The sequence below is a fragment of the Phalacrocorax aristotelis genome, chromosome 18 (genome assembly GCF_949628215.1).
Source record: "Phalacrocorax aristotelis chromosome 18, bGulAri2.1, whole genome shotgun sequence".
NCBI classification, from domain to species: domain Eukaryota; kingdom Metazoa; phylum Chordata; class Aves; order Suliformes; family Phalacrocoracidae; genus Phalacrocorax; species Phalacrocorax aristotelis.
Genome location: NC_134293.1, coordinates 4,745,349 through 4,769,558, shown reverse-complemented (window position 1 = coordinate 4,769,558; position 24,210 = coordinate 4,745,349). Strand labels below are relative to the sequence as shown.

General features: G+C 42.7%; 1 protein-coding gene across 1 annotated transcript in view; it reads right to left on the bottom strand.

The window, feature by feature from the left end:
* The window catches only part of AATF (apoptosis antagonizing transcription factor), a 58,222-nt gene that overhangs the window by 12,897 nt on the left and 21,115 nt on the right, over positions 1 to 24,210 (bottom strand). Inside the window, exons 5-11 of the mRNA XM_075113152.1 lie at positions 24,073 to 24,187; positions 23,535 to 23,739; positions 22,591 to 22,755; positions 21,746 to 21,829; positions 10,716 to 10,783; positions 8,619 to 8,699; positions 5,259 to 5,330 (exon numbers count right to left, since the gene is read on the bottom strand). Of these exons, the coding sequence (XP_074969253.1) occupies positions 5,259 to 5,330; positions 8,619 to 8,699; positions 10,716 to 10,783; positions 21,746 to 21,829; positions 22,591 to 22,755; positions 23,535 to 23,739; positions 24,073 to 24,187 (790 nt within the window). The remainder of the gene's footprint in view (positions 1 to 5,258; positions 5,331 to 8,618; positions 8,700 to 10,715; positions 10,784 to 21,745; positions 21,830 to 22,590; positions 22,756 to 23,534; positions 23,740 to 24,072; positions 24,188 to 24,210) is intronic.

Here is a 24,210-nt window from a genome sequence, read left to right as displayed (position 1 = left end):
AACCCAGGTATAATCACAACCAGAGAGAGATCAACCCTGTTCTAAACCTGGGTAATTCCTGCCCAGGACAGCTACCCTCTCCTCTGGACAACCACCACAGAATGCTTACATTCAAGCTTTCACCCTCAGGTTCCTTGTCTTAGGGCAGGCCCATTTACATAGCAATGACCTTGGACCGATTAGAAAAACCTTGGCCCAAGAGTACAACAAATGTATTTAAGTCTATAAACATATACCCCAAGATAACCATAAAAATCACCTTCCAGTGTATGTTTTAAAATACTACCAAAGAGGGGTTAAAACAGAGGAGGGCTTGAGGCCACAAGTGTCCACACATTACAACATAATATATGTGAGCACAAGGTTAAACAGCCATGCCCATGCGTAGGGTGCATGAAAATCTGGCAAGTGGAAGATTAATTGCCTGCATGAATGCTATTATTCCAACCAGCAGCAAGAATAAGAAAGAAAGTGGCAGTGATGTTGACAAAGGCAGTATACTTGTACGATTCTTTTCCCAAATTCAGGCTGTAAAACAATTCTGGAGTGACTGTTCATCCCCTTCTCCATGCAGGGATCAGGCTGCTTCTCATCACACACATCTGCTCTTTGTTTCCCCAGCCAGTGCCAGTGGCAAGTGATAAACCTGACGTGCCAGATTCCCACAAGTCCTGGGTGTCCCACATGACAACACCATGCAGGGACCTTCAGGTTTGTGCTAGCAGTTCACTGCACGATTTTAAGGTCTCTCTCTGCACAGCCAGAGTAGTGCCTTAAAATGGCTTAAATGTACAGGAGAATCAGGCCCCAAATGTATTCCTAGTCTGCATTAGCTATTTAAATATACAGAAAACAGCAAAGTGCTACACAGACTCGTGCTTTCAAAAGCACTTACGGCAAGCAAAGCAAGGAAACGGTCACAGGCAACTCCCCTCTGCTTTCGCCCCAGTGACAAAGGGCTTGTGCAGCTCATCACAGTGAGCAAGGACTTGGCACAGCCAAGGAATCACCACTGGCACCCCCTGGACTCTATGCCATCTCCACAAGCTTCTGCCCATCCACATCTGCACATACACATTTACTACTGACATTTTCCATGTATCTACCTGCCACTGTAGCCCCTGGTAGAACTTAAGAGGAATGTTCTGCCAGCTGTTTCTACAACCCTTTTTTGTATACAGCTCACTGACACTATAAAATTTCTCACACCACAACAGAGTGCCCCGTTGTTCAGATGTGTATTTGTTTTGGGGTCATGCCTTTTAAGTGCCTGACCAGACGAAAAAAATGGCTTAGAGCATGATCACATCACTGCGAAGGGTATACTTGCATTTTCAATCTAGTAATTCACACTTGTAAACAATAAAATTACCTCCTTCTGTCACAAAGGAAAGCTGTTATCATTACTGCTTCCCTCTCATGCATACAGGCCTGGTCCTTTCTTTTTAATTCACCTGCAGTTTAAAGCAGATGTTGAATTCTTCTCGCCTTGTCCAGTACAGCTGTGTGCTGCTAGAGAGGTATTATGGCCCACGGCAAGTGCAGGGGCATTTTAAACAGGGATGTGAAGTGAGCCCTAGAGAGTGGCTATGATCTTCAAAAAAATGACTGACAGCAACCGACATCTTCATTTTGGGAGAGCTGAACCAAAACACCTAGAGAGGCCTAATTTTCAGACACTGGCCACTCCAGTGTTCTAAATATGTTTTATGTCTGGATGCAAACACAAATGGTGTAAACTAGGGAGGAAAGGAAGGCAGCTAAGGTAAGCAACGCCCAGGTTTTCAGTGTGCAAAGCAAGAATGCCCACCCAAATGTGGAACGGCTGCTGCAAATACGAAGCAAGAGTCTGTTCCTAAAGCCCACATTGAACACGACAAGAAATAACAAGCCTAAATTACAGCAGAAGGAAATTTAAGCTCAACATTAGGACTAAATAATGCCAAAGCACATCCCGTGGGGAAGAAGTTGCAGAGAAACTGCTTAAGGAAGGGTGCAATGCCTGCAGCAGACAAATGTAAGGCATATTCTTTGTGTTACAGGTAACGAGCAGGTATTTTGGCAAACAGTGAGGAAAGCTTAGGCTTCTATTTGTGCGTCTGTCTCTTGCCTGAAACAAAAGCTTTCACTAAAAAATGAAATTATACTACTAAACCTCTGTTTTCACAGGCACTTCTCAACAGCAGACCTCCGCTGCTCAGAAGGGAATCACAGAGTCACAGAAACACAGAGCGACCTGCTCAAGGTCATCCATGAAGCCACCGGCAGAACTAGGAACAGAACCTGCCCAGCCTGATTCCGGCACTGCTCCATCCATGTCCAGGGTTTGCTTGAAAGCCTGATCTTGGCAGAATGGGATATAGCTGCCCACATGATACGACCCTCAGGCACACTTGCTGGTGTGTGAACACATCAACCGACAGTCTCACTCTAGATGGCTAAACCAACATCAGGAGATAAGTGACTAAAATACCATTAACAGAAAATATGGCGGGCCTCCAAAGTGACTAATAAACTTAATGTAAGAAATAAGTTCCCGCAGTCAGACAATAAGCAGCAGCAGCTGCTGCCACACTGCTGCCACCAAAGAATCAGTAAAACATGCAAGCGATGTAATAACCCGCTCAATGTGAAGAAAACCCCCAGGAGACATTTTCAGTAAACCAAATGTCAAACACTCTGTCCCTACCACAATGATAACTATGTCGACACAGCATAACGTAGATAGCATCCTATTAGCTGTAATAGCTTCTGAGGGTCAGCCAGACCCCGCGCTGTTTGTGGTGGACTCAAGGTGTCTCCTGAGAAGCGAGGGGAATAAGGGTTATGAAGATGGCAGCCAGATGAAGTGTAGCTGAGGCCCAAGGAGGCTGTTGTGCAGAACGACTCCGCTGTCCCAGCTGTTCTGATGCACTTCATGTTTGCATTGGCTCGCTGGCGGATTTTGGCTTACAGAATACATCTTCTACACAACTTTTGGAATGTAAGTGAGCGGGGTGGACTGCGAAGGAGGAGGCAACGTCACCTCTAGGGACAGCAAATGTAGTATAACTCCTAGATTATTAGGATCAGTCTCACTATTTTTTTCACCGTCCTCTCCCTCACGCACACCCCATTGCGCTGGTTTTGGCTGAGAAGGGGTTAATTCTCCTCACTGTGGGGGTCGGCTACCTTTCCAGCTTCCCGCGCTCTGCCGCGTGGCGTGGCGGGTGGGGGGGGGGCTGGGAGGGGCAGGGCCATGGTGGGGGCGGCTGACCCCGACTGGCCAATGGCAGGTTCATTCCATACCATGTCACACCATGACCAATATATTGAGGGGGGGCAGTGGCAGCGCGGGGGCGGCGCGGCGTCGGGTCGGCGGGCGGCGAGCGGCTGCAGCGCGTGCGGTTTGTTTCGGCGGTTCGTTCCCCCTCTCCCCTCCCTTCCCCCCTCCCCCAGGGCCTTGCGCCTCTCGTTGTTCTCCTTTACATTGCATTTCTACTGTTGTTTCTTTTAATTTTAATTATTAAACTGTTCTTATCCCAACCCACGAGCGTTACCCTTCTGATTCTCTCCCCCATCTACCGGTGGGGGAGTGAGCGAGCGGCTGTGTGGGGCTGAGCTGCCGGCCAAACCACGACACCCATGCAAGCTAAGCTTGCCTTCATTCTGGGGACAGAGCAGGGGTCTGTACGCCTGCCTAACCTGTACGGCACTGCAATACCTATTATACACAAAAAATGACAGGCACCCTTACCTCATTCAAAATTCTCAAAGCATAAGTAATAACCAGTCACCTAGACATAATACTAAGACAAATACTAGAGTCATGGGTATTATTAATGCATATGGTATGAACTGGTTCTTCCTAAACACACATATGCCACCTGCTAATTACGCTCAGACAAAAAGATGTGGGGAATGAGCAGCACATCCCAGAACAATTTCTACAAGATGCTACAATGCTGCTAGGAACGTGTGTCTGTCCTGTCCCATGTTTTATGTGGTGCTACCCAAAACAGCAAAGAACCCAATTCCATACAAGCGAGGAGGGCCTTGCCAGCTGGGAAGCGCAGAGAGCTGCTAGCTCACAGCAGTAACAAAAATGCACTTTATTATTTGCTAAATAGGCAAAGGTGTGTCTGTCTAATCTCACTGTGCCAAAGCCACCTGTGTCCCTCTCTTCTATGATCCAGGTAAGAGGGTGGAAGAACTGACCATCTTACATGGCTGGACGCACAGCTTTCACCCTACACATCCAACGCATTTATTTTTGTGCCAAAAGGATCTAAACAATAATCAGAAATCAGAACAGATTTCTCACTTGAAAAAAAAAAGAAAAAAAGAAAGAGTAAAGAAACTATGAGAAAGATGCATGGATGAAACAGCACAGGTGTTATTATGGACACAAAACATCTTAGTGCCAGCTTACTGGCAAGCTCTCATCCAGAAGTCTGTGCAATACCCCAAAAGGCAAACAGCCTAAGAACAGCAGGTATTTGGTTTCCATTTCACAAACAGACAAATGACATCTCTCTCACACAAAGCACAAACATGTTCCACAACCCGGGGGAAAGATGTTTCTCAAGCCTCCTACATCCATTCACCGGAGAAATTATTCCACCTCCTTCCCACAAAAAGCTCAGCATTTCAAGATTTAGTTTAAAAATGTAACACTTAAGAAATATGGGTGTATATGTAGAAAAACTATCTAGTAACTATGCAGAAAATTTCACTGATATTTGCTTTACTAATTAGCACATTAAAACATTATAGACTTCCAATAAAATTCTTCACTCTTTAAATAGACATAAACACAAGCAACATTTAGGCCTTGAGTGAATCTTGACGGACCTGTTACAGTTATTAACGGATTTAAGAAAATGCATACTAAACAGAATTTAAAACAGTTGCCATTTCTGTTAAGAGACAAGTTCTCTGTAAGTTTTGACTGAACCTGAAGACACCAGATAACTTAGCTGTCTATTTCCAAAATAATTCTGTAAGACTAGAAGATTTCGAAATCAGAGGAATTTTAAAGCAGGAATCAAAATGTAGGTACTGAGATTTATGAAAATCTCTCGTTTGGTGCCACAGTAATTACAAAGTGAGAGCTCAGCCAGACTGCCTGGACAGATGTGACCAAGACACCCAGACTCTGATTCCAGTGACAAATGGTTAACTGATAAGAAGAAATGGAGGGGGTGACAGACTGAAGAACAGGTCAATATCATGCTGTCATGAAGCCATTTGAGAAACATAATTAATCTATTACTCACCTGGCATCATCATTCATTGTACAGTGGTCAATAGGTGCCATGAAGCTCACCAGCTTGCTATGGACATGATACCTGAATAGTGCAGGAAATAAGCAGGCAGCACATTAGTAACTATTAATGAAAAGGAAATGTTGTTGCTTGAATAGAAACATACCAGTCCCTGAAATGCAAAGCACCGGCTCTCCTGGTGGCTGATACCTAATGAGTCACTAGTTGTAGCTGGCAATTCCCCCTCCTCTCCCTCCTCCTCTTTTCTTATAACATGGACACAAGAATAATCAGATGATACAATGAACTGAATAGCAAGCAAATCCTTTTTTATCACAGCCAGAAAGAGGACATACAGTATCCATTAATTGTGTGCGAGCACCTAATCAGACTCCCAGACAGACAACCCTGAAAAGTCAGAGACAGAGAAATAACTCGTTTTCAGCCTCCTGTTCAGCTGGTGTCTTAATCACCTTCTGGAATTTGTGCTCCAAGAGCCCACTGCAGGCAGCAGAAGCGTCAGAGCATCAGACCTTAAGCATCCATCTGCTACCACTTTTTCCTTGCTCTGTGGTATCTAGGGCCCTAAAGGGTATCAAAATCCCACTCTGCTAGCCATATCCGTAGTTGGAAAGTCTTACATTGAATAACTTACAAATGGAGCATGTGAAACAGGCAAAGGAGACAGGAAAAAGAAGAGATGGGCAAAGAAGAGATGGGGCGTGTCCAAGGTGATACAGTGTCTCAGCTTCTGATCCACCAAAATATTTCTGCAAACTGTGCTGTGCTTCCAGATATGGGATCCCCATCCCACTTTCCACACTGGGCCAGGAACTTGCAGTAGCTTTTCATGACTTATATTCAAGGAGCTGACATATCAAATTTAACAGAGTACTGAAAAAGTCTGAATGAAAAGGTGGCTTTAAACCCCAGTGTCTAAGGGCAGGGGATTCCAAACCAATGGCTTTCAGTGTACACTGCCATGCTGCCTACCCAAGTCTGAAATGTTTTATCCAAACTGCTGCTATTTTTAGAGCTTGACAAATAGCAGGCAAAAGGATTCACAAGCATTTGCCCAGAATCACCTTTCCACTCTTGTCACCTGTGCACTCCCTTTTGTTTGCTTATGCAGGAACATCCCCTCGAGGGGATTTTTAGCTCACAAGACTATTTCAGAATGGCTCTTCAGGCACAGCACATGCTCACCCTTACACAAGGGCTTCTCTGCACAATCAAGTCTTTGTCACTTGTAATGGAAGCAACTGCCCTGGTCTAAGGCTGTAATGATTGAGTCAGGGAACAGACGTTGCTGTGCTGGGCTAGTACTGCAACAAACAACAGGTCAATAGACTGGACTATGAAACAGCTCACTTATGACATATTAACAACTGACGGATTCATACAGATCAAAGCTTATACAGGGATGTTTATGTGCAGTGGTGGGAGGACTTAGCAATTCTGATAAATTCTCTGACACGAGCTGTTTGTCCAGAACTAATTACTGTCATATTTTTTAAATCAGGACTTTAAAAATCCCAGTCTAGCAGATAAAAAATATTTAACTTCATTCACAGGAAGACATCCCATGCAGCACAGGACCAGAAATCACTGACGTGAAAAACAGGCCCATACACATCACTTCTCCGTATCTACCTCAAGAACAGGCCTGTCCTGGAAAGGGACTGCAGAGGTCTAGACACCAGGTTTCTTAAGCTCAACTGTGGAGTTTTAGGATGAGCTCACTTCCCCTCTTAGTACCCCAACTTCCCTGTCTATGAAGGGGACAGGTACTCATGTCAAGCACAAGATCGACTGCTTTTGAAAGCACTTGAAGATCCTTAGACCCTACCATAAACTAGCGCATTTCATCCAAATGTGCTATAACATTGAAGGTTTGCTAAAGGATTGCTAAAAAGGAAGAATTATGGAGACAGATGAAACTTAGTATGGGATAGTTTGCTTTCCGAGATCTCAAAGTCCTTCATGAAAACAAATATAAACTCTGCTGGCCCAACTTTAGAGAAGAAGAAACAAGAACAGAGGATAAGCAATCCGCTTGGGGTGACGCTGAGCCTCTCAGAGGAAGAGCCAACTATTTAAAAACACCCATTTGGGCTCTACTGGACTATTCTGAAAAGATGCTGGAGCTTAACTGCATGTTAATCCTAAACACAATGACACTTTTTTCTTTTATTGATATTTTCCCTGCAGGGTCAGTGCAACTTTTATTTAAAGAAGAAAAAAAAGGCACCTAAGATCTAAGAGGCAATTGACTTGGCGAGATAGCTGATCTCTCAGGAATGCTGAAGCGCACAGATTGCACACAGTGAGAGACTTCCCCATTATTCCTGGAGGTTTACGAGTCTGACTCAGTTGTGTGATGTTGTCAGTAGTTTTGACTGAATCGTGAATATATCCAATTATGTGTGATGCTGACAGAAAAGAATATTGATAGTCAATAATTATAGGCTTTTCAGGCCAACAAAGTAGCTCTTCCCTCTTTTAATAAATTATCTTATGACATCTATCTTAAAAATTGCTATGCCAGGCCTGACCCAGACTGACTCCACTGACTTTCTATCAGATGCCGTCTAAACTCACGATTTATAGTTTACTCACAAAAGGATAGTTAATGTTGCGGATTTTTGAGGAAGCGGTGCAGCTTTTCAGCATGCCTCTCTGCCACAAACACCTCCTTCACTACAAATCATGCAGTCATGCTAAACTCAGGGAGACTAATATTAATATACCTGCTCTGCAAAGGGGAAAAAAACCCTACGCTCCCCAGACTGATTCCCTTTCCACCCTGCTGCATGGAAGATTCTTCCACTGGAAACACAATGGGAGAGATCAACCCAAATTAGTGATCCAGGAGTCAGGATGAGAAATACTTTGAAGCTAAAGAAAGCTGTGATGGGACTTTCAAAAATAAAGAAAGATTAGACACAAAATTCCAACTGACAGTCAGCGGGAAATCGACATCTACCTCACAGGCATTTCTGCACATCTTCCCCTAGAACTGTTATCCACATTTTAGTCAGTTAAATATATACTGCACAAGAGGTGTTTATTGGCTTTCACTGGAAATTACGGCCCCAAGTCGCTTAGGCATATTTGAACACCTCTCTCCGGTGTTTTCTGAGACCAGTGAACACGCTTGCCAAGGCTGATCTGGGCAATGCTCACAAGCTGCATCCAACCAAGCCCTTATTCTAAGCTCAAAGAACATTAAGATTCCCCAGTGGATGCCTCAGAGCAAGACATCTTGCCCTAAAAGGCATGAATAAGCCTACCAATGCACTCCAGAGCCAACCCAGTGCAGTCAGACCTCATTTGGCAAAATCAGAACTTCTTGCAGAAGCAGTCACCCACCGGATTCTCCTTCCTTTACTAGCTTTTCTGTCCACTTTCTTCTTTATTTTGCTTCGTAACTTCTGGATGGCCAGCCATTGCCTGAGGAGTGCAAAATGAGAGTTAACACAACTTTTAGAGCCACTAGGAAAAGGAGCTTTAGGTACAGTTCAGTCTAAGGCCCTTCCCAGCTCTCCTACCCATTGCATTTACACAAGTGAAGGAGACCAGGACCTCAGGCAAACAAGTATGAAACTTCAAGTGCCCGTGGTACTGCTTCACTCCACGGACATGGCATTTAAACAGCAAGAGTTTCTCCTGACTCCAGCCACAACGGGAAACACAGACCAGACCTGCTGAGCCCGATGAGACAATCGCTGTCCAGTGAGAATATTCCACCTGCAGGGAAACCCATGAGGGACACAAGCTTGGCTCCATTTTTCATTCTTTCTTGATTATTGAATATTTTTAAGAATCTTTAGCATTAACAATAAAATCTTTATAAAATATAAATGCTAAAATCTGTAAAAAAAAGTCTTTACAGTTACTGCTTTTTTGTTTCAGCCTTGATTACTAGAATGACTTCTGTTTTGCATACAGAAAGCCCATAACAGAGTAGATGGTCTGCCACATCCTAAACTGATTATTTAGGTAAGACAAGTTATGCTAACTTCATTAACAGAATTACCATGATGCAGGTAGATGCTCTGAATTTATTTCCTCCCTCAGCTTTGCAAAGTATATTGAAAATTATAAGCAAGTATTTCTCACCACCATCTCTGACTTAAACCTGGCAAATCTAGCAAGAAGCCCTCCATAATGCTCCAACTATTACTACACAAAACTACAAAAACAATACTTTCAGAAAGTGCTGTCTGATCCCTGACTGTATGTAGAAGGAAGAGCTCAACTCCTCAAACAGAACTTCATCAAGTCGAAGAAGTTTTCAGCAGGGGAAAACTTCTACTAGTTATAAATATTTTTTTTACGAAAATGAGTGTCATTTTACCTGATTTATACAATGAAAACTTGACATCAGGGAAAAAAATCTAGCAAAATCCAATTACTGCAATCTTAATATAATCTTAATTACTGTAATCTATTTTATTGTAAAGTCAGATAAATGTACAATGTAATCACCACTTAAATGTAATTTTGTCTGTATCATGTTAAATTATAGTGAATAGCTTTCCATAATATTCCAGACATACACAAAATAAATTTGACACATTGCACTAAAATTTGGGTAATATTTTACAAGGATAAAAGTTATTCCACCATCACAAAATTTCCTAATGCATTTTCTCCCCTTCCCCATACACATACCCCCATAGCACTTTTTCAGTGGAGAACTCTCCTCCAGCATTTTCAGCCTTCCTCTGCTTTTACGCTTTTCTAAATTACAGCCCATGGCTATTTAAATATACCCTGTTCATGAAGTGGTATTTGTAAAATTCTTTGTTTTTATCTACAGAATTAAACAGAGAAATAAGAGCTTCCCTGCATGGAATTATATTTTACTTCTGCACGCAGGAAACATTTCCTGACATTGTAGAGTATCTTTTCTTACAGCAGGCAGACAGCATACAGAGGAACGGCTTTAACTGACCTCACAACAGAAGGTTTGCTCCTCTAAAACAATGACAAATCAGAGCTCATTCTGAGAAAAGGCCAAATTTCAGCAGCAGGCAGTCCCGTTGCCACTAGTTGCCCCTCGCTAAGGCAGGTTAAGACACCCAACCACAGATTCCCTTTGTGCTGCCTGAGCCACCGAGTGATGGAAATATCCCAAGCCTAGAACAAGCCTTTTACAACTGGAAAGTATCTTCCGGGGATCGCAGACAAACCAGGCCACAGCTCAAAGGCTGGCAACTCAGAATCACAGTGTGATCCATAACTAAGGAATATGATACAAAGGGATGACTTTCCTGACTAATGTCATACTGTTTTAATAATTTGTTATGCAATTTCTTACACCCAGGTGCTTTCTCCAGAGTCATTCAAAATTTTGCCCTCTACAATGAACTGGACTGGAAGCTCACAAGTAGTTTTGTACTTCTGGACTGGAATGCAGTGCTGGGTTGAAGCTAGTGATGTTACAGACAACTTCCTACTTACCTGCCCATTGCTACCTGGTCATTGGGGTCCAGTGAAGTGGTTTTACGTTCTATAAGTTCTCGAAGGAGCTAGAAGACAGACAACAATCCCATTTAAAAGTACAATAAAGACATGTTAATGCACACAGTCTCACAGGTTTCTCAGAAGACTTAAGAAATTAGCTGCCAAGTTCCCAATGGAACCCGTATGCCTCTTTTCTTGAAACTCCCTAGAAAACCCCAAGCCAAGAACCAAGGCTTTTTAACATTTCCTCTGCACAAAACAGGTCTCCAAGGGAAAAAGCTGATCTCTCTGCAAAGGTTCAAGCCAGGAAGCAGAACCCTATGCTAAAAGTGTAAGTAACTGTAGATCATGCCCCCTCTTCCAAAAAGGTCCCCATAGAATATGTGACTGGGGCATAACACTAAAGGCCACTACCAAAAGCTTCTGTATATAACTTAATTTTAGATAGATCTAGAAGTAATATAATCTCCCCTTCAACACATCATGGTTTATATAGGTGATATGTAGCATCGTATCATTCATCTGAAGAGAATCTAAAAGGTTATGCAGAGCCAGAGGGGCACGACTTAGCAGCACTGTAGTCCAAACACAAGGAGCCCCACATGGGCAAAGCAAACATGATCCTCAGTCTAAGCAACGGCAAAGGACTGGAATCCCTGGGGGCACTGCAGCGGCCCCTCTGGGACTGTCAGATGGGCCAACCGGTCGGTAACTGCTCGTCCCAGGAGCCCAGAGCAAAGTGTACAATTCCACAGAGAGCAAATAGGTGACAAGCCTGGGGGGATGTGAGCCGGTAAGCCTGACATGAGATGGTTGTTTCTCACCCAGAGGGGCAGAATGAAGAACTCAGCTTGTATTTCAGAGGCTGGTACTGTTCCTTGGGCTTTTGGAATGATAAAACACGCCTGAATCTTCACAGGCTATTGTGTACACAACTCCCGTGGGCAAGAGATGTAACACAGATCTGCAGGAAGACCTCTGCCCCACAGGTCTCACCCCACACTTTGAGTGGGGAGGGCAGGGGGAAACTGAAACACTTCACCACACACAAGTCAAGCATTGCTGGGCAGTAACGCTTGCTCTGAGGAACAGCACAGCAAAATAATTTTTATAGCTAGAACAGGAACGCTCAAGCAGGCTTTTCTATTTCTTTTCATGTCCTGAGGGTTGGGTTTTGTCCTTTTTGCTTCCTACAGCCAAAGAATATTGTGAGCAGCCTTTCTGAATATTTCACCAATGCTATATGTTTATCACCACTCACTGTAAATTGTACGTGCTGTGCCTTGGGTATTAGCCAACTTATTAACAAAAAGAACAGAAATAAACCCTCCAAAAGTGAGTGACACAGACTGCTTTCTAGATGCCAACATTTCACTGACTCCGCTCAGTTACGCCTCAGCTCAGAAAGGACCCAAAACAGATGCACCTGGAAACCAGAGAGTCCAGGCAGTTCCATAAAGATACTAAAGAAGAAAGGATGAATGACGCTTTTCCTCCACCCTATACTTTGCTGAAGTAGGAGAGCTGAACTGCAGTGGTCAGTCAAGATACAGTCACGTAAAGCAGGGCTTGGGGAGCAGCCATGGCCCTGGCTGTAGTCTTCACCTGGCTTAAGACAGCATGCACAGACAAGGCAAGAGGACAAGAAAGCAGCGCTATATCCCCCCCGGCAGCTGGGGGTGTGTGCAAGAAAATACCCGCTCAAGTGAGATGACAGCATTTCTGAGCACAGCTTAGCTCTTGGCTACGACTGTGCTCAGAGCAGCCTACCCTCAGACAGCTTCCCAGGCACCGGCGCTGCCCCACGAGCGCAGCTGACACCAAAAGCTGTCCAGAGCACAGGCTATGTGGGAAACTCGCTGACCCCCATAGTTTCTGATCACTTAAGTACATTACTGGAGCAAGGGACTGAAAAGGCATGCACCACACAAAAGAAAAATTGCCATAAAGTTAGATGGGTATAATTTTATGACCCTTTTTTATTTTCAAGGAGCAGACACTCAAGCAACAGAGATAATATTTATACCTGTCCACGTATCTCCCCTCCTTCAAGGCATACATAATATTTTTTAAAAAACAGAGCGATTCAAGCGTAATTAAAACCCTGCTGTGACTTTTTTTCTATTTGCTTATTGTTGGAGATTATTACTGCAGCAATTACATTTAAAAATTCCAGGAAGAGAGGCCACTGGTTTATTATCACTAGAAAACAGCAAGCTACTTCTCTGCCCTGTTTATCTGATTGATTCCCAACATCTTTCTGGCACACAATCTATCAGTTTATCTCTCCCACTTCATCACAGTCACTTCTGGCAGCTAAATACAAGATCCAAATCCAGTGTTACACAGACATACGACACAGTAAACCTATGTAACACCACTACTCTGTAAACAGCTGCCCTTAAGGCTAAGCAGAAATGGGATCTTGGTTTCTAGTCAATATTCTGTCAAAAGCAAGGTGGGAGGGAGGGTTTTAACAGCAGCGAGAAATGGTGCAGCAAGGTTTTAGTGGTTTCTTCCTGTACCAGCAATAAGGTATGTTTACTGTCTCCTCTTATCTTGCTTCCCTGGCACGATGCACAGAAAAAACTGCTGAGTGGTAATGGCAGGGGCTAAGGCATAAGAAGACGATAATGCAGAGACGTCCTACACTCTTAGAGAAATAAGCAGCAAGACATTTTTGGCAGGACTTGCTCTTCCTGGTGGCCCGCCAAATCCAGACAGGTAGACTAAGGAGTGCTGCCAAGGTCTTACAACTATGTCCACGCTGGTTAGAAAGAGATGCATTTTTGGGGCAGGTTCCTAATGCTGCACCTGGGAAGTGGGCAGGATCCTGTTGGACAGGATCACTCTCCTTTTGGCAAGGCAGCCTTTCCCGTGACAGCTGTGAAGGGCAAGGGGCTGAACTGAGTGCCACTTAGCATGGCGACAGCAGGGATCCCATTATTTGCTGGGGGGCATGTCCTCTCCTCTGCGTACAGAGGATCCTCTCACCAGAATTAGCAGGGAAAAGCTTTGTGCAGCAGTAGGAGACTAAACCCTCCGCACAGTCGTCTCCTCTGCACTAACTAGGCCACCAGCCGATCAGCCATTAGTTGAGGCAGAGACGGTTTTGTTGACCTTGGGGCCGACAGTGAAATGTTCTTTCAATGCAGCGTCAACTGCAGGACTGGGGACACTCTTGGGGAGAGGAGAGGGAGACAAAGACTGGGGGGAAGTAAAAAAAAGCAGGGACAAAAGGGAAATTAGAGAATAGAATAAAAGCTGCGAAGCATCTTATTACATCTAAATAGTGTACGTCTAAAGTTATAAATCATGCTAACAATGGTTACTAAAATAAAAGTGGATGTAGCCAGAGGCTACCACTGAAAAAGTCAGTCTAGACCTGCCTCGCTGCCTTTGGTCTTTAAGGATTTGATTACTTTTTCCGCTTTCTAGTTCAGAGTCTTGCATTCAGCCCATGCTCCAGAGCCAGCTAGGGTTCAGGATACAGAATGAATGATAAATTCATTTACTGAATAAAGCAACACTGTTTTCACAGCACAAGACTTAAAACACTTCCAAAGCTGTAATATTTCATTAAGCTTGGCGATTCTGGTTAAAATTTATTAGTCAAAACAGAAAACTCTCATCAGACCCCATATATTCCATTAGGAGTGATATATGGTGTCTCCCAATGGCTAATTATTAACTAGGAAGTGTAAGTAAATCACTATCAGCATTAAGCCCTGATGTGTGAAGACAGAGTTTGAGTCAGGCAATTTCAGCATCAAAAGGCTTTGATTTGAAACATATCCTTTTCTGCGTTCCCTCCTTCACCTCTTCACATCTTCCCTGAACATCAAAAACTTAAGCGAGTCTCCCACATAAATGAACACAACTGCCTACTCACAACGAAGTGCAACCACGTCCATCAGTCTGCAACTCTACCACCAACTCTAGCTGCTCCTACCAAAAGCTGGAACCAGGAGGACAAACTATGTGCAAAGCAGATAAGGGGCAACAGTAAGCAGGAGAAAGTTGCTAACATCAGTTCTATTTGTCTTTGGAACAAAGTGCAACTCTGCCACGAGTGCTCCTGCGCATGAGTGTTTCTGAACTCAACAAAGCTTCTCTATTAAAACCAACCCAGTCACACTCCCTAGTCAAAACCAGGGGCTACCAACCACAAGAAAAAACACGCAGAGATTGCATGGTTTGCCAAGGCCCACAAGCTGTGTTCATGGAAGGCTGGGAGCAGATGGGATCTGACTCTCCCTCCTGTGTCCTGAGCACACAAGAGAGCTTAAAACTGCAACTGCTAATAAAAGGCGAGGCAGAATATGTCCAAAGGCAAGAGCTTTGAAAGCCGTTAGTATTCACCTACCTTTGTGGACACCAAAGCCATTGTTAAAATTTACACTGTGCTTTCTAAAGAATTCACCTTAAAAGGACTCCCCTTCTACACTAGTTAGAGAGATGCACACAAAGTACATTGTACAAAATTAGAGGGATTTAGAAATGCCATCAGGGTGTTGTTCAAGGGTAATAGAGATTCATTTCTCATTTTAGAGGTCAATTTTCACTTTCGAGGTTAGGTCTCATTTTCATGCACTATCTATCAGTGTTTCTAGTACTACAGTTGCTGACCTTTCTGATTTGCAGACCCCTAAGAATTTCCAGTTGAGACAAAGAGCTAAGTATAGCTGAAATAAGCCTCGTGACAAAAGGCTCGCTTTTCGTAGCCCTCACAGGCCAATTCAAATTAATACCTCGCAAAAGTTGATCTATAGTATATCACAGGAAACAATTTAATTTACAAAGCTTAGGAATAATAATCAAAAGAAACACTTTTTCTCTGATGTTATTAAAATGTTCAGAAAAGCCAGTAAAGGCATAGGTCATTTCTGCTACAGCGCATCAAAGCCACCTACTCTGCCATGGAAGTGGTGCTGCTGCATTTGAATTCACAGAGCCAGGTATGCGAAGCGGTGAGACGCAGTCTCAGCCCGGCCATTGTGCTGGCTGCTGCACGAGGAAGTCAGAACAGTCCTATTGGGCTCCCTGCGCCAATAATAATATCAAACAAGGGGCCGACAATGTTCATTTTAAAACAACTGTGCAGAACAATGGAAAAGCAGAACCTCATACCGCTTCTGCCGTCTTAGTCGCTTGCTGAAAGCAACAGAAACATACAAAGATTCGACTACCCGTGGATTCTGAAACAATGAGAAAAACGTGAGAAACCCAGACTTCAGGTTTACTGGCAGCTGCTTACCTTTACTAGAACACTCTGTCACTCCTTAGCTAAAAAAATACTCACTTTATTAGTGAGGAACTCTAAATTATTTGCAAATTGCTTATGTGGACTTTTCAAGTTAAATGTGTATTTGTTACTAGAGACAGTAAACAAACAATTATTGTGATGTGAAGGTCTACTAAGGTGCAATCCTTTCAAAAGCTCAGGCAAATTACCTTCATCCTGCCTCACAGAGCCGCAACATGACATGTCACACTGAAAAAATGTGTTACTGTTAAGTCGCCTTCTAACAGTTTAAAAAAGTTGTTTTTAACAAAATAACTGTAGGAATCAAAAAGAGAGAAGCTTAAGTACAACTTGTCGAGTCCAAGTAAAGAAGTAAGACTACAAACACCAAATGCTTTTCCTCTTTCCTGGTGAAAAGGCAAAGTCACTCCTAAACAGAAAGTTGACAAAGCTGTATTTTATCAATGTAATTGAAATACAACCTAATGTAATTCTTTTTTGCCTTTAGTCTTCGGAGAGACATGGACAATCACATGGATTTCTCTTTCTTTTTCATATTTTTACACCATACAATTATTTAAAACAGCAGAAATTATGAAAAGGTTGCCCCTAGTCCAGGACTCATTCAGCGTACATTAATTATACACTGCATTCTGCCTGGATGTAGAAGCAAGCTGATTCTTCGCCTCTTTCAAGCTTCCACACAGCAGCAGTGTAACACCATTTGGATTTCTAGCAACACCAGAGAAAATCCAGACTACAGCTCAAACATTATTTTTAAATCCCCTTGAAACACTTCTAAAAATTTAACTTTCTGCAATCTATTTATAATGTAAAAACCTAAACTGCAAGATGAAATCACTGGACAGTCTTTTTAAAAAACATTTTATTAAAATTCAGTTTTGTATAAAACAGGCATTGACTTGCGTATTTTCTAATAACCCATTAAGAGAAGTTTCAAATCAAGCTTTAAAACGTGTTATTAACCATCTACCCAGCCATTTGAAAGATACATGCCTGTGATAAGAGTATTGTATTGCCATTAACCTGTGGGATGGTTCGAGACATCTCTTATTCACACAAAACTCTAAATGCATCTAATTAAAGCCACAAGATCAGCTGTCCATATTAATCACTCACCAGTTTAATTAAGGTAAACCAGCTTGTCAGAAAGCCAGTCTTCTCTCTATTCTTCACCATTATCGACTTTTAATAGTTCACTGGATTAGTAATTACTTGTTTATGGCATTATCAAATACCTGGGAGAGAAAACCACAAGCATTTGCCCCGGAAACCACTTTAGGCCGACTCTTGCTTGGGACCGAGGAGAAATCTGCCCCATGAGATAAAGTTTTCTAAAAAGCCATACAATGTGATTTAGACAGAAGTACAACCCAGAAGAGAAACAAATGGAGCTACAAGTATCTTAACAAGACATTCAGACCTGGGAGTTCATTTTGTGGTTACTCAGGAGTAACGCAGGCCTTCTGAACACTAAGCTTGGTAAAAGGAAGTTAGTGAGATTTCTTGCTCACTCATAAAAACCACGTCTTTCACACAGAGTGTGCGAGAGTGGGCAGGCACATACAGTGCCACTCCACAAGGGACATTTTCTACAGGATCAACTCCCTTCCGAAGTAATTTGGGTATAGATAAGGAAAGGAGCAAGGCTCTTCCTCTCTATCCAAACATGCTCATGTTGGGAGTAAATCCCAGACAGGAACAGTTCATTTCAACACAATGCAGTAGTTGAGGGATGACAGTCCTCTCCAACCCACTGGCAGTCCTGCCTGGCAAGCTGCTGCCATCTCTCTTGGAAGACTTTAGTGTTCCATTGAATGTTCCCCATCCGCTTTGGCTCTGCTGAGCTTCTGAAGTTGGGGTGATCACAGACAAGGCTGATGATTGCGGGTTGTTATAAAATGCGGTGACATACAACATAACCAAAATCAGGGGGAGGAGAGAGCAGGAGAGCGGAGAAAAAAAGGGATTATGTATATTCCTAATTCTCTTTAGGCATACCTGCTGCCATCAATGATGAACATTTGTTCTGGGAAGGGCTGCTACCAGTGGAACGCTTAGCATATGAACACTAACCTAATTCCTGTTGGAAATAAACCAATTTCCACTCTCTCCTTTACTAGAGGAGTATTTCAACCTAATAATAAAATGTCCACTGTAGCATGTCAGACCAGCAGCTCTCTGGTAGCAGGCTGGAATTTTAAGTCTTAATGTAGCAATATCAGCTGTAATGAATTCTACATAAATATGACTTTTAAAAATAAAAAGCCTTTTTCTTTCCTTAAAAACATGTATGAATCAGAGTTTAGAAGGAAAGGAAATGGGGTCTAGCCTCTCACTGCTGTCAGTAATGAGGATCCTTCTGAAACAGTTTAACTATTCACACCCAGTGCAACCTAAATAGAAGTATTTCACTTGCATTGTTCAGCTCAGCTTTATGTTACCATTCAACGTGGGCCACCACAATAAATATTATAACTGCTTATAAAACAAGTGAAGAATATTAGAAAAAGCAAAGTAGGATGAACAGACAGAACAAATCATCATAAAATTCCACCAGCCCCACACTGTGAATTCTGCTGAACAACAAGACCTGGAAAAGAAAATTGTTTTTCCACAGGAAAACCAGACTCTTTAAAGAGTTCTGTTTTATTATCTATAACAAAAGGACATAGCTACTTATCCTGTTATCATTAACTTGTGCACATTCATCAGATCTTATTCATTTTCACTTGCTTAATTTCACACTGAAATATACAGGAAGTTGGTTTCCAGCATCCTTCTTTATCTGAACGTTTACCTTTAATAAACCATAAGCAGTAATCAAAATAAACTAATCATTCTAAAGTGTTATTTAGGAAAACGGAAGTGATACTAAAAAAAAGTCTGGATCTAAATTTAAATACAAAGAAAAAAGCACCCATCGAAATGCACACTTTGCAGTAAGTATTATGCACAGAGGTCAGAGTTTCCGCACAACCTCAGCCCCAACGGCCAGAGATGTTGCTGTTGATTACTCCTGAAGAGCCAGTTCCCTTTCTACGTTTTATTTATATATGTACATCCACACACACAATCACACACGCTCACGCACACAAAAGCGCTGCAGTTATGACCCATCTGAAAGAAAACACATTCACTGTGTTGTCAGCGCTCTATTGTAATGCACTCTACCCTTTCTGAATGCAATGTTCAGCTTCAGCTTACCACCCTGACAAATAAAGGAAAGCACTTTATGAAACCAATTTAATTGGGAGGTGACAGAAAACATACAGCCATTTTCTTTAGCCTTATCACTGAATTGGCTTCAGCTCCAATCTCTGCCAAATCCCACTCAACAGAAGACATTAACCAGGTCAGCGGAACAGGTGCTGCACAGTGTCTAGCAAGGGGCTGGCATCCCCACAATTACTTGCACACAATGAAGCAGTAATCTTTACAGATCATCTCTCCCAAGAAGCATACTGGGGATGGGAGGAGAGGAGAAGGGTGGAAGGGAGGGAGGGAGGGAGAGAAGGAGAGAGGGAGGGAGAGAGAGAGGGAGGGAGGGAGGGAAGGAAGGAAGGAAGGAAAGAAGGAAAAAAAAAACAAGCAAGAAAGGAAAATGAATGTGTAGCTGCCTCGCAGCTCAGCAGATGTCTGTGCGTGATGTACGAGGCTAGGATAAGCTGTCGTAGCCCGCTGCCAGAGAGTGGTAAGTGATTAAAGCCTCCACCGGGCTAAGCACCATATTTAGAGTCTATGGGGTTTCAAAAGTTGCACCCATTCCTTGCTGTGCTGCCAGATGTTGTTGGCTGGTCCTGCTCCTATTCACTGTGCGCAAGAGGCAGCAGTTGGTACAGCAAGGAATGCAATCTGGAATGTTTCCGGAGGTGCCGTACATTAAAACGGTGTCACCCATCCTTCACCTCTACCGAATGCTGAAACAACTCCAATTTGCTGCCACTTTCCTCTTGGGAAATGGCCAAGATACAGTTGTGCCTGGCAGACCCATTTGTTTTACTCAGGTGATTCTCTTCCCTCAATGACCTCTATTAGTTTAAGTTTTAATTTAGATTAACCCCAGCACCCCAATTAACCAGTGAGGGGAAAAGCTAAGCTGTGACTAGTCATATTTCTGAAATCACGATTTATCGAAGTTAAAGTTATTAAGAAGGAAAGACGGGCCATTCATCTATGCTACTTTTCTTTCAAAAATTTAACATTTCATGGACAATAAGCACCTTCTCTGCATAGGTCCAAAGGTTGTCAATCACAGCTATTTCTCCTCGACCACTTCACTATTTTGTTATACCAGCTTAATTTGTTCTGTGTTCTTAGGGTCCTCTGGGCCCCCAAAGCTGCGCTTTGCATCCACTTGGACCCCAAATTCCACTTCTGTGTTATCTCACTGCGTTACAGATTTGGCCTCTTCAACCGCTGCTGCCAACAAGACAGGCACTCTCCAAACTCCATTTTAGAGCCTACAGACGAACCTGGCATCTTCACATACCCAAGAGATGCTGCTCAATTCACAGCAATACTAGCAGAGATGCTCTTACAATAAATACACAGCCTGGAGAGGAGCTAGCTTGGAATACATTCCTGGCTCTGAGGCAGGCTGTCTTGCCCTCACGAACACTGAATATTCAAATTGTCCTTAATTCTGCACTAGGTGAGGTCTACTGCAAAAATTTTCTTGGACGTCTAGAGCAGTAGGGTTGGAAGTGTGTTGAAAACCTTCTTGGAGGGGAAAAAAAAAGGCAGCGTTAAAGTTCTCTGTGCTTCCTATCCATAAAACACAGGTAAGAATTACCAATTTAATACATCTTTCTTCATCTTTAGTCCTGGCTCTGTACATGAAACCCCAAATTTTGAAGCTATTCAAATGCTTCTGGTTAAATCAGTTACCAGAGCAGCCACATGACAACAGCTCTCTTCCACTGCCCTAACACTTTACTAGCCACTCTAATGACTATTCAGATGAGAAATTTTTGCCTTTCTAATGATATAATGATATTTGTTTAGTCCTAAAGTTAAAGCTCTCTGTAGATCATCAGAGCAAGGCTAGTTTTTTGTGCATTGGGGAAGGACTTACACTGAATCATACTCCTCAGTATATGGCAATTACTGTATTTCATAAAGCTGGCACTGTCATTTATTAAATAAGTTATTTATTAACCAAATTAAATAAATTACACACACAGAGTTGCCCTGAGCTGCAGCCTCCATGCACTGGATGCAGATTCCTTGCTTCTACGAATTTTGCAAATAAAAAGAATAAATGGCCTAAACCCAAGCTGGCACAACTCCAAGAAAAGTGCTAGAGAAGCTCTGCAGCTTTTTCATTCTGTAGGTAGGTGAGATGAGAGTAACTTAGGTGCTTTTGAGGATCTACTAGAATAATTTTTCATAACGGGACTCTACCCACAGAGAACAGTCACCTTTAGAGAATTCAGGAATTTTTCTCTTGTGTAGCAATGTTCACCAGCGAGAACTACAGGCACAGACCTTCTCCTGCAGCCCTGACTCACTCAAGTACAGCGGTGCCAGTAACGGCAGTAAGTTTACACCCACAATACAAGTTTAAGCTCACACAGCCCTATATTGAAAGTTGAGAGCAAAGTCCTCTGAAGTATCTACAGAGATTTTGGCTGTTAAAACAGGTAACTTGAGTTTCACTGGTAAGAGAAATTTAGGGCACAGAACAAACGGCATTAGCTCTGTAAGTATTAAAAACCAACTGCAGCCATAATTCCAACACAGATTTACCATCACCTACCTGGTGATAAAAGTCATCATCATCAAATATCTCCTCATCTATGTCCTTCAGGTGCCTGTTCGAATCTGACTGAGGGAGGACTTCCTAGAAGCACAAAGGAAATACTGAAAGCTCATATATGTGTATCTCTGTCCCTAACTCTGATGACATCACGTGCAGCAGCTTGTAAACACACTTGAAGATATGAAGGAATGGAGAAAAGCTCCCAACATAACAAGCTTTTAAGGACTAGGAATACATTTAAAGGCAAGGCAGAAACGCTGCCAATGCCAAAATAGATTTATGATATCTTTACTGGGAAATAAATAGGACTGTGCAAAGTCTTTCTGGCAAAATACTACAGATATTTTTAATGTAATGGCAAAAATATATCTTACAAGTGCAGTAATTCTACATGATCTCTCAGAATTGAGTATTTATTCATTCTTAAATACTAAATTAATAACAGACTTACTACTAACATATTCTGTAGGTTATATGCAGTATGATTTTAGAAGTGACTTTCTGGGTTAAGGATTCTAAACTTCAGAGTAAAAACAAAGTTTTGTAGCCACTACCTGAAAAAGCAGATTTAGTGAGCGTCACTTCCTACAGCACCGAGGGGGCACAAACCTTGCTTTGCGCTGTCAAGAACTGGCACAGGAGATAATGCAAACACCGTAAAACTGGAATTGAAATGTCTACATCTTTTTCTCAGCCATGACATTACAGGAATCAACACTCAGATATCTCCTTCATAAATCTCTCACAAACAAGAATATTACCTGCTAAAGGCTCAAGCTAAATGTTTTGCACACAGTTTCACTGCTGCTACAGGACAAGTTATATAAACAAAATGCCCTTACCGAATTTTCAGGCAAAGATTCAGGGATTGGATGAGATTCCTGTTCCTGCTTTCCCAGCACTGTATACACTGATCGCTTGGTCTGTGTCCGCCGTAGTAATCTCTCTTTGTCCATCATAATATGATCAATCTGAGTCAAGATTGAACGCTCAAAGGCACCAAAACCCTGCAACAACATTAACTAGTGTCAGATAATGCAGAAAGCTTTTCCTCAAGGCAGCAATGTTCCTCTATCTTTCCATGTCAGTGGATAAGCAGACAGCATTCCAAGAGGAGGGGGTCTGGGTTTCGTTGCAGGGATTTCTGCTAGGATTTTTTATTTGTTTCTCCCTCTCTCTCCCTTCCCAACCTGAGGCAACCTGATGCCTGGCTTAATAAAATGCCTTTGCTGTTCTGGTTCAGATGAACTTCTCAATGATTAATACTAACTCACAGATGTTAGGAGACCCTGAATCTTTGGATGAAATGATTACCCATTGTATTAAAGTGTACACTTCATGGAGGAGGAGAGCCACAGAAGCCCCTAGTTCTGTTATAAAACACAAACAGCTTGTTGATCAGCAATAGTGGCATTTCCGTAGAGCTTGCTTGCTGCTGGAGATGGGCTGTGATGAGATGTCTGGTTGGGAGGACACCAATACTATCCAAGAGTCCTTCCCAAATATTTTGCATTGGGTCGTGGGAAACCATTTGCCCCTGAAAATGTTTTTCCTGCCGATCTGCTCAAAATAAAAGAGAGCAGCTTATGCCTTTGAAATTTGAGGGCTGAGCTTCTTTCCAAACTCCTTTAAGGTTAGGGAAAAGTGTGTACCTGCGTATTTAATTCTCACTGCTGTAACTCTCAGCTTAACTTGGAACATCCATGATTTGAAACTTTCAGACTAACTTGTTCCACATACCTCTGCTGAACAATTAGCATGTCAGCACACAGAAACAAAGACTTGCCTTTCCCATTTTGCCAGACGCCAGCTTTGTCTTGTCATGCCACTTCTGCAAGACATTGTTCCGATACACCCTGAAGTCAGCATACCGCTTGGCTATGAATTCTGGGTAGTCCTCCATCTTCAGCTTTCTTTTGGGGAGGCTTCTCCTCTTCTCCTGAGCCTTATCCACTTTCTCTTCATCGCTACTGCTAGGGATTTCATCATCACTAGAACAAAAACACGTGAACCGAATGCCCTCTACCTCTCTAAGGCAACATGTGTGACTTCTTAATGGCCCCTCCACTGCCACCCATGCTTTTTCCACACCATGGTAATATCTATGGCAAAAGACCAACAGTTTAGCCCCAGCTCCGTTACCAGAAAGGTTACAAAACCGACTTCCCACACTGGGAGAACGAATTCAAATGGTCATTTGACCGGAGTGTCTGTCACCCAGATACAGCAGTAACTGAGAGAACAGCAGAGTGTGATCAGGAAGGCTGTGCATTGTCCTGTTTGTTGGAGAGCTGGAGACCAAAGGATTCTTATTTTGCATTTACCTCTCAGTTTTTGATTGCTTTCCATCTACCAGATGCCTCGTGCCTGGGTATTGATAAAGCAGCTCATCCTGAAGGTCCACTAATACCTTCAGCAATGCCTCCACGGCTTTACAACCTGCAGAACAAGAGACACAAGTG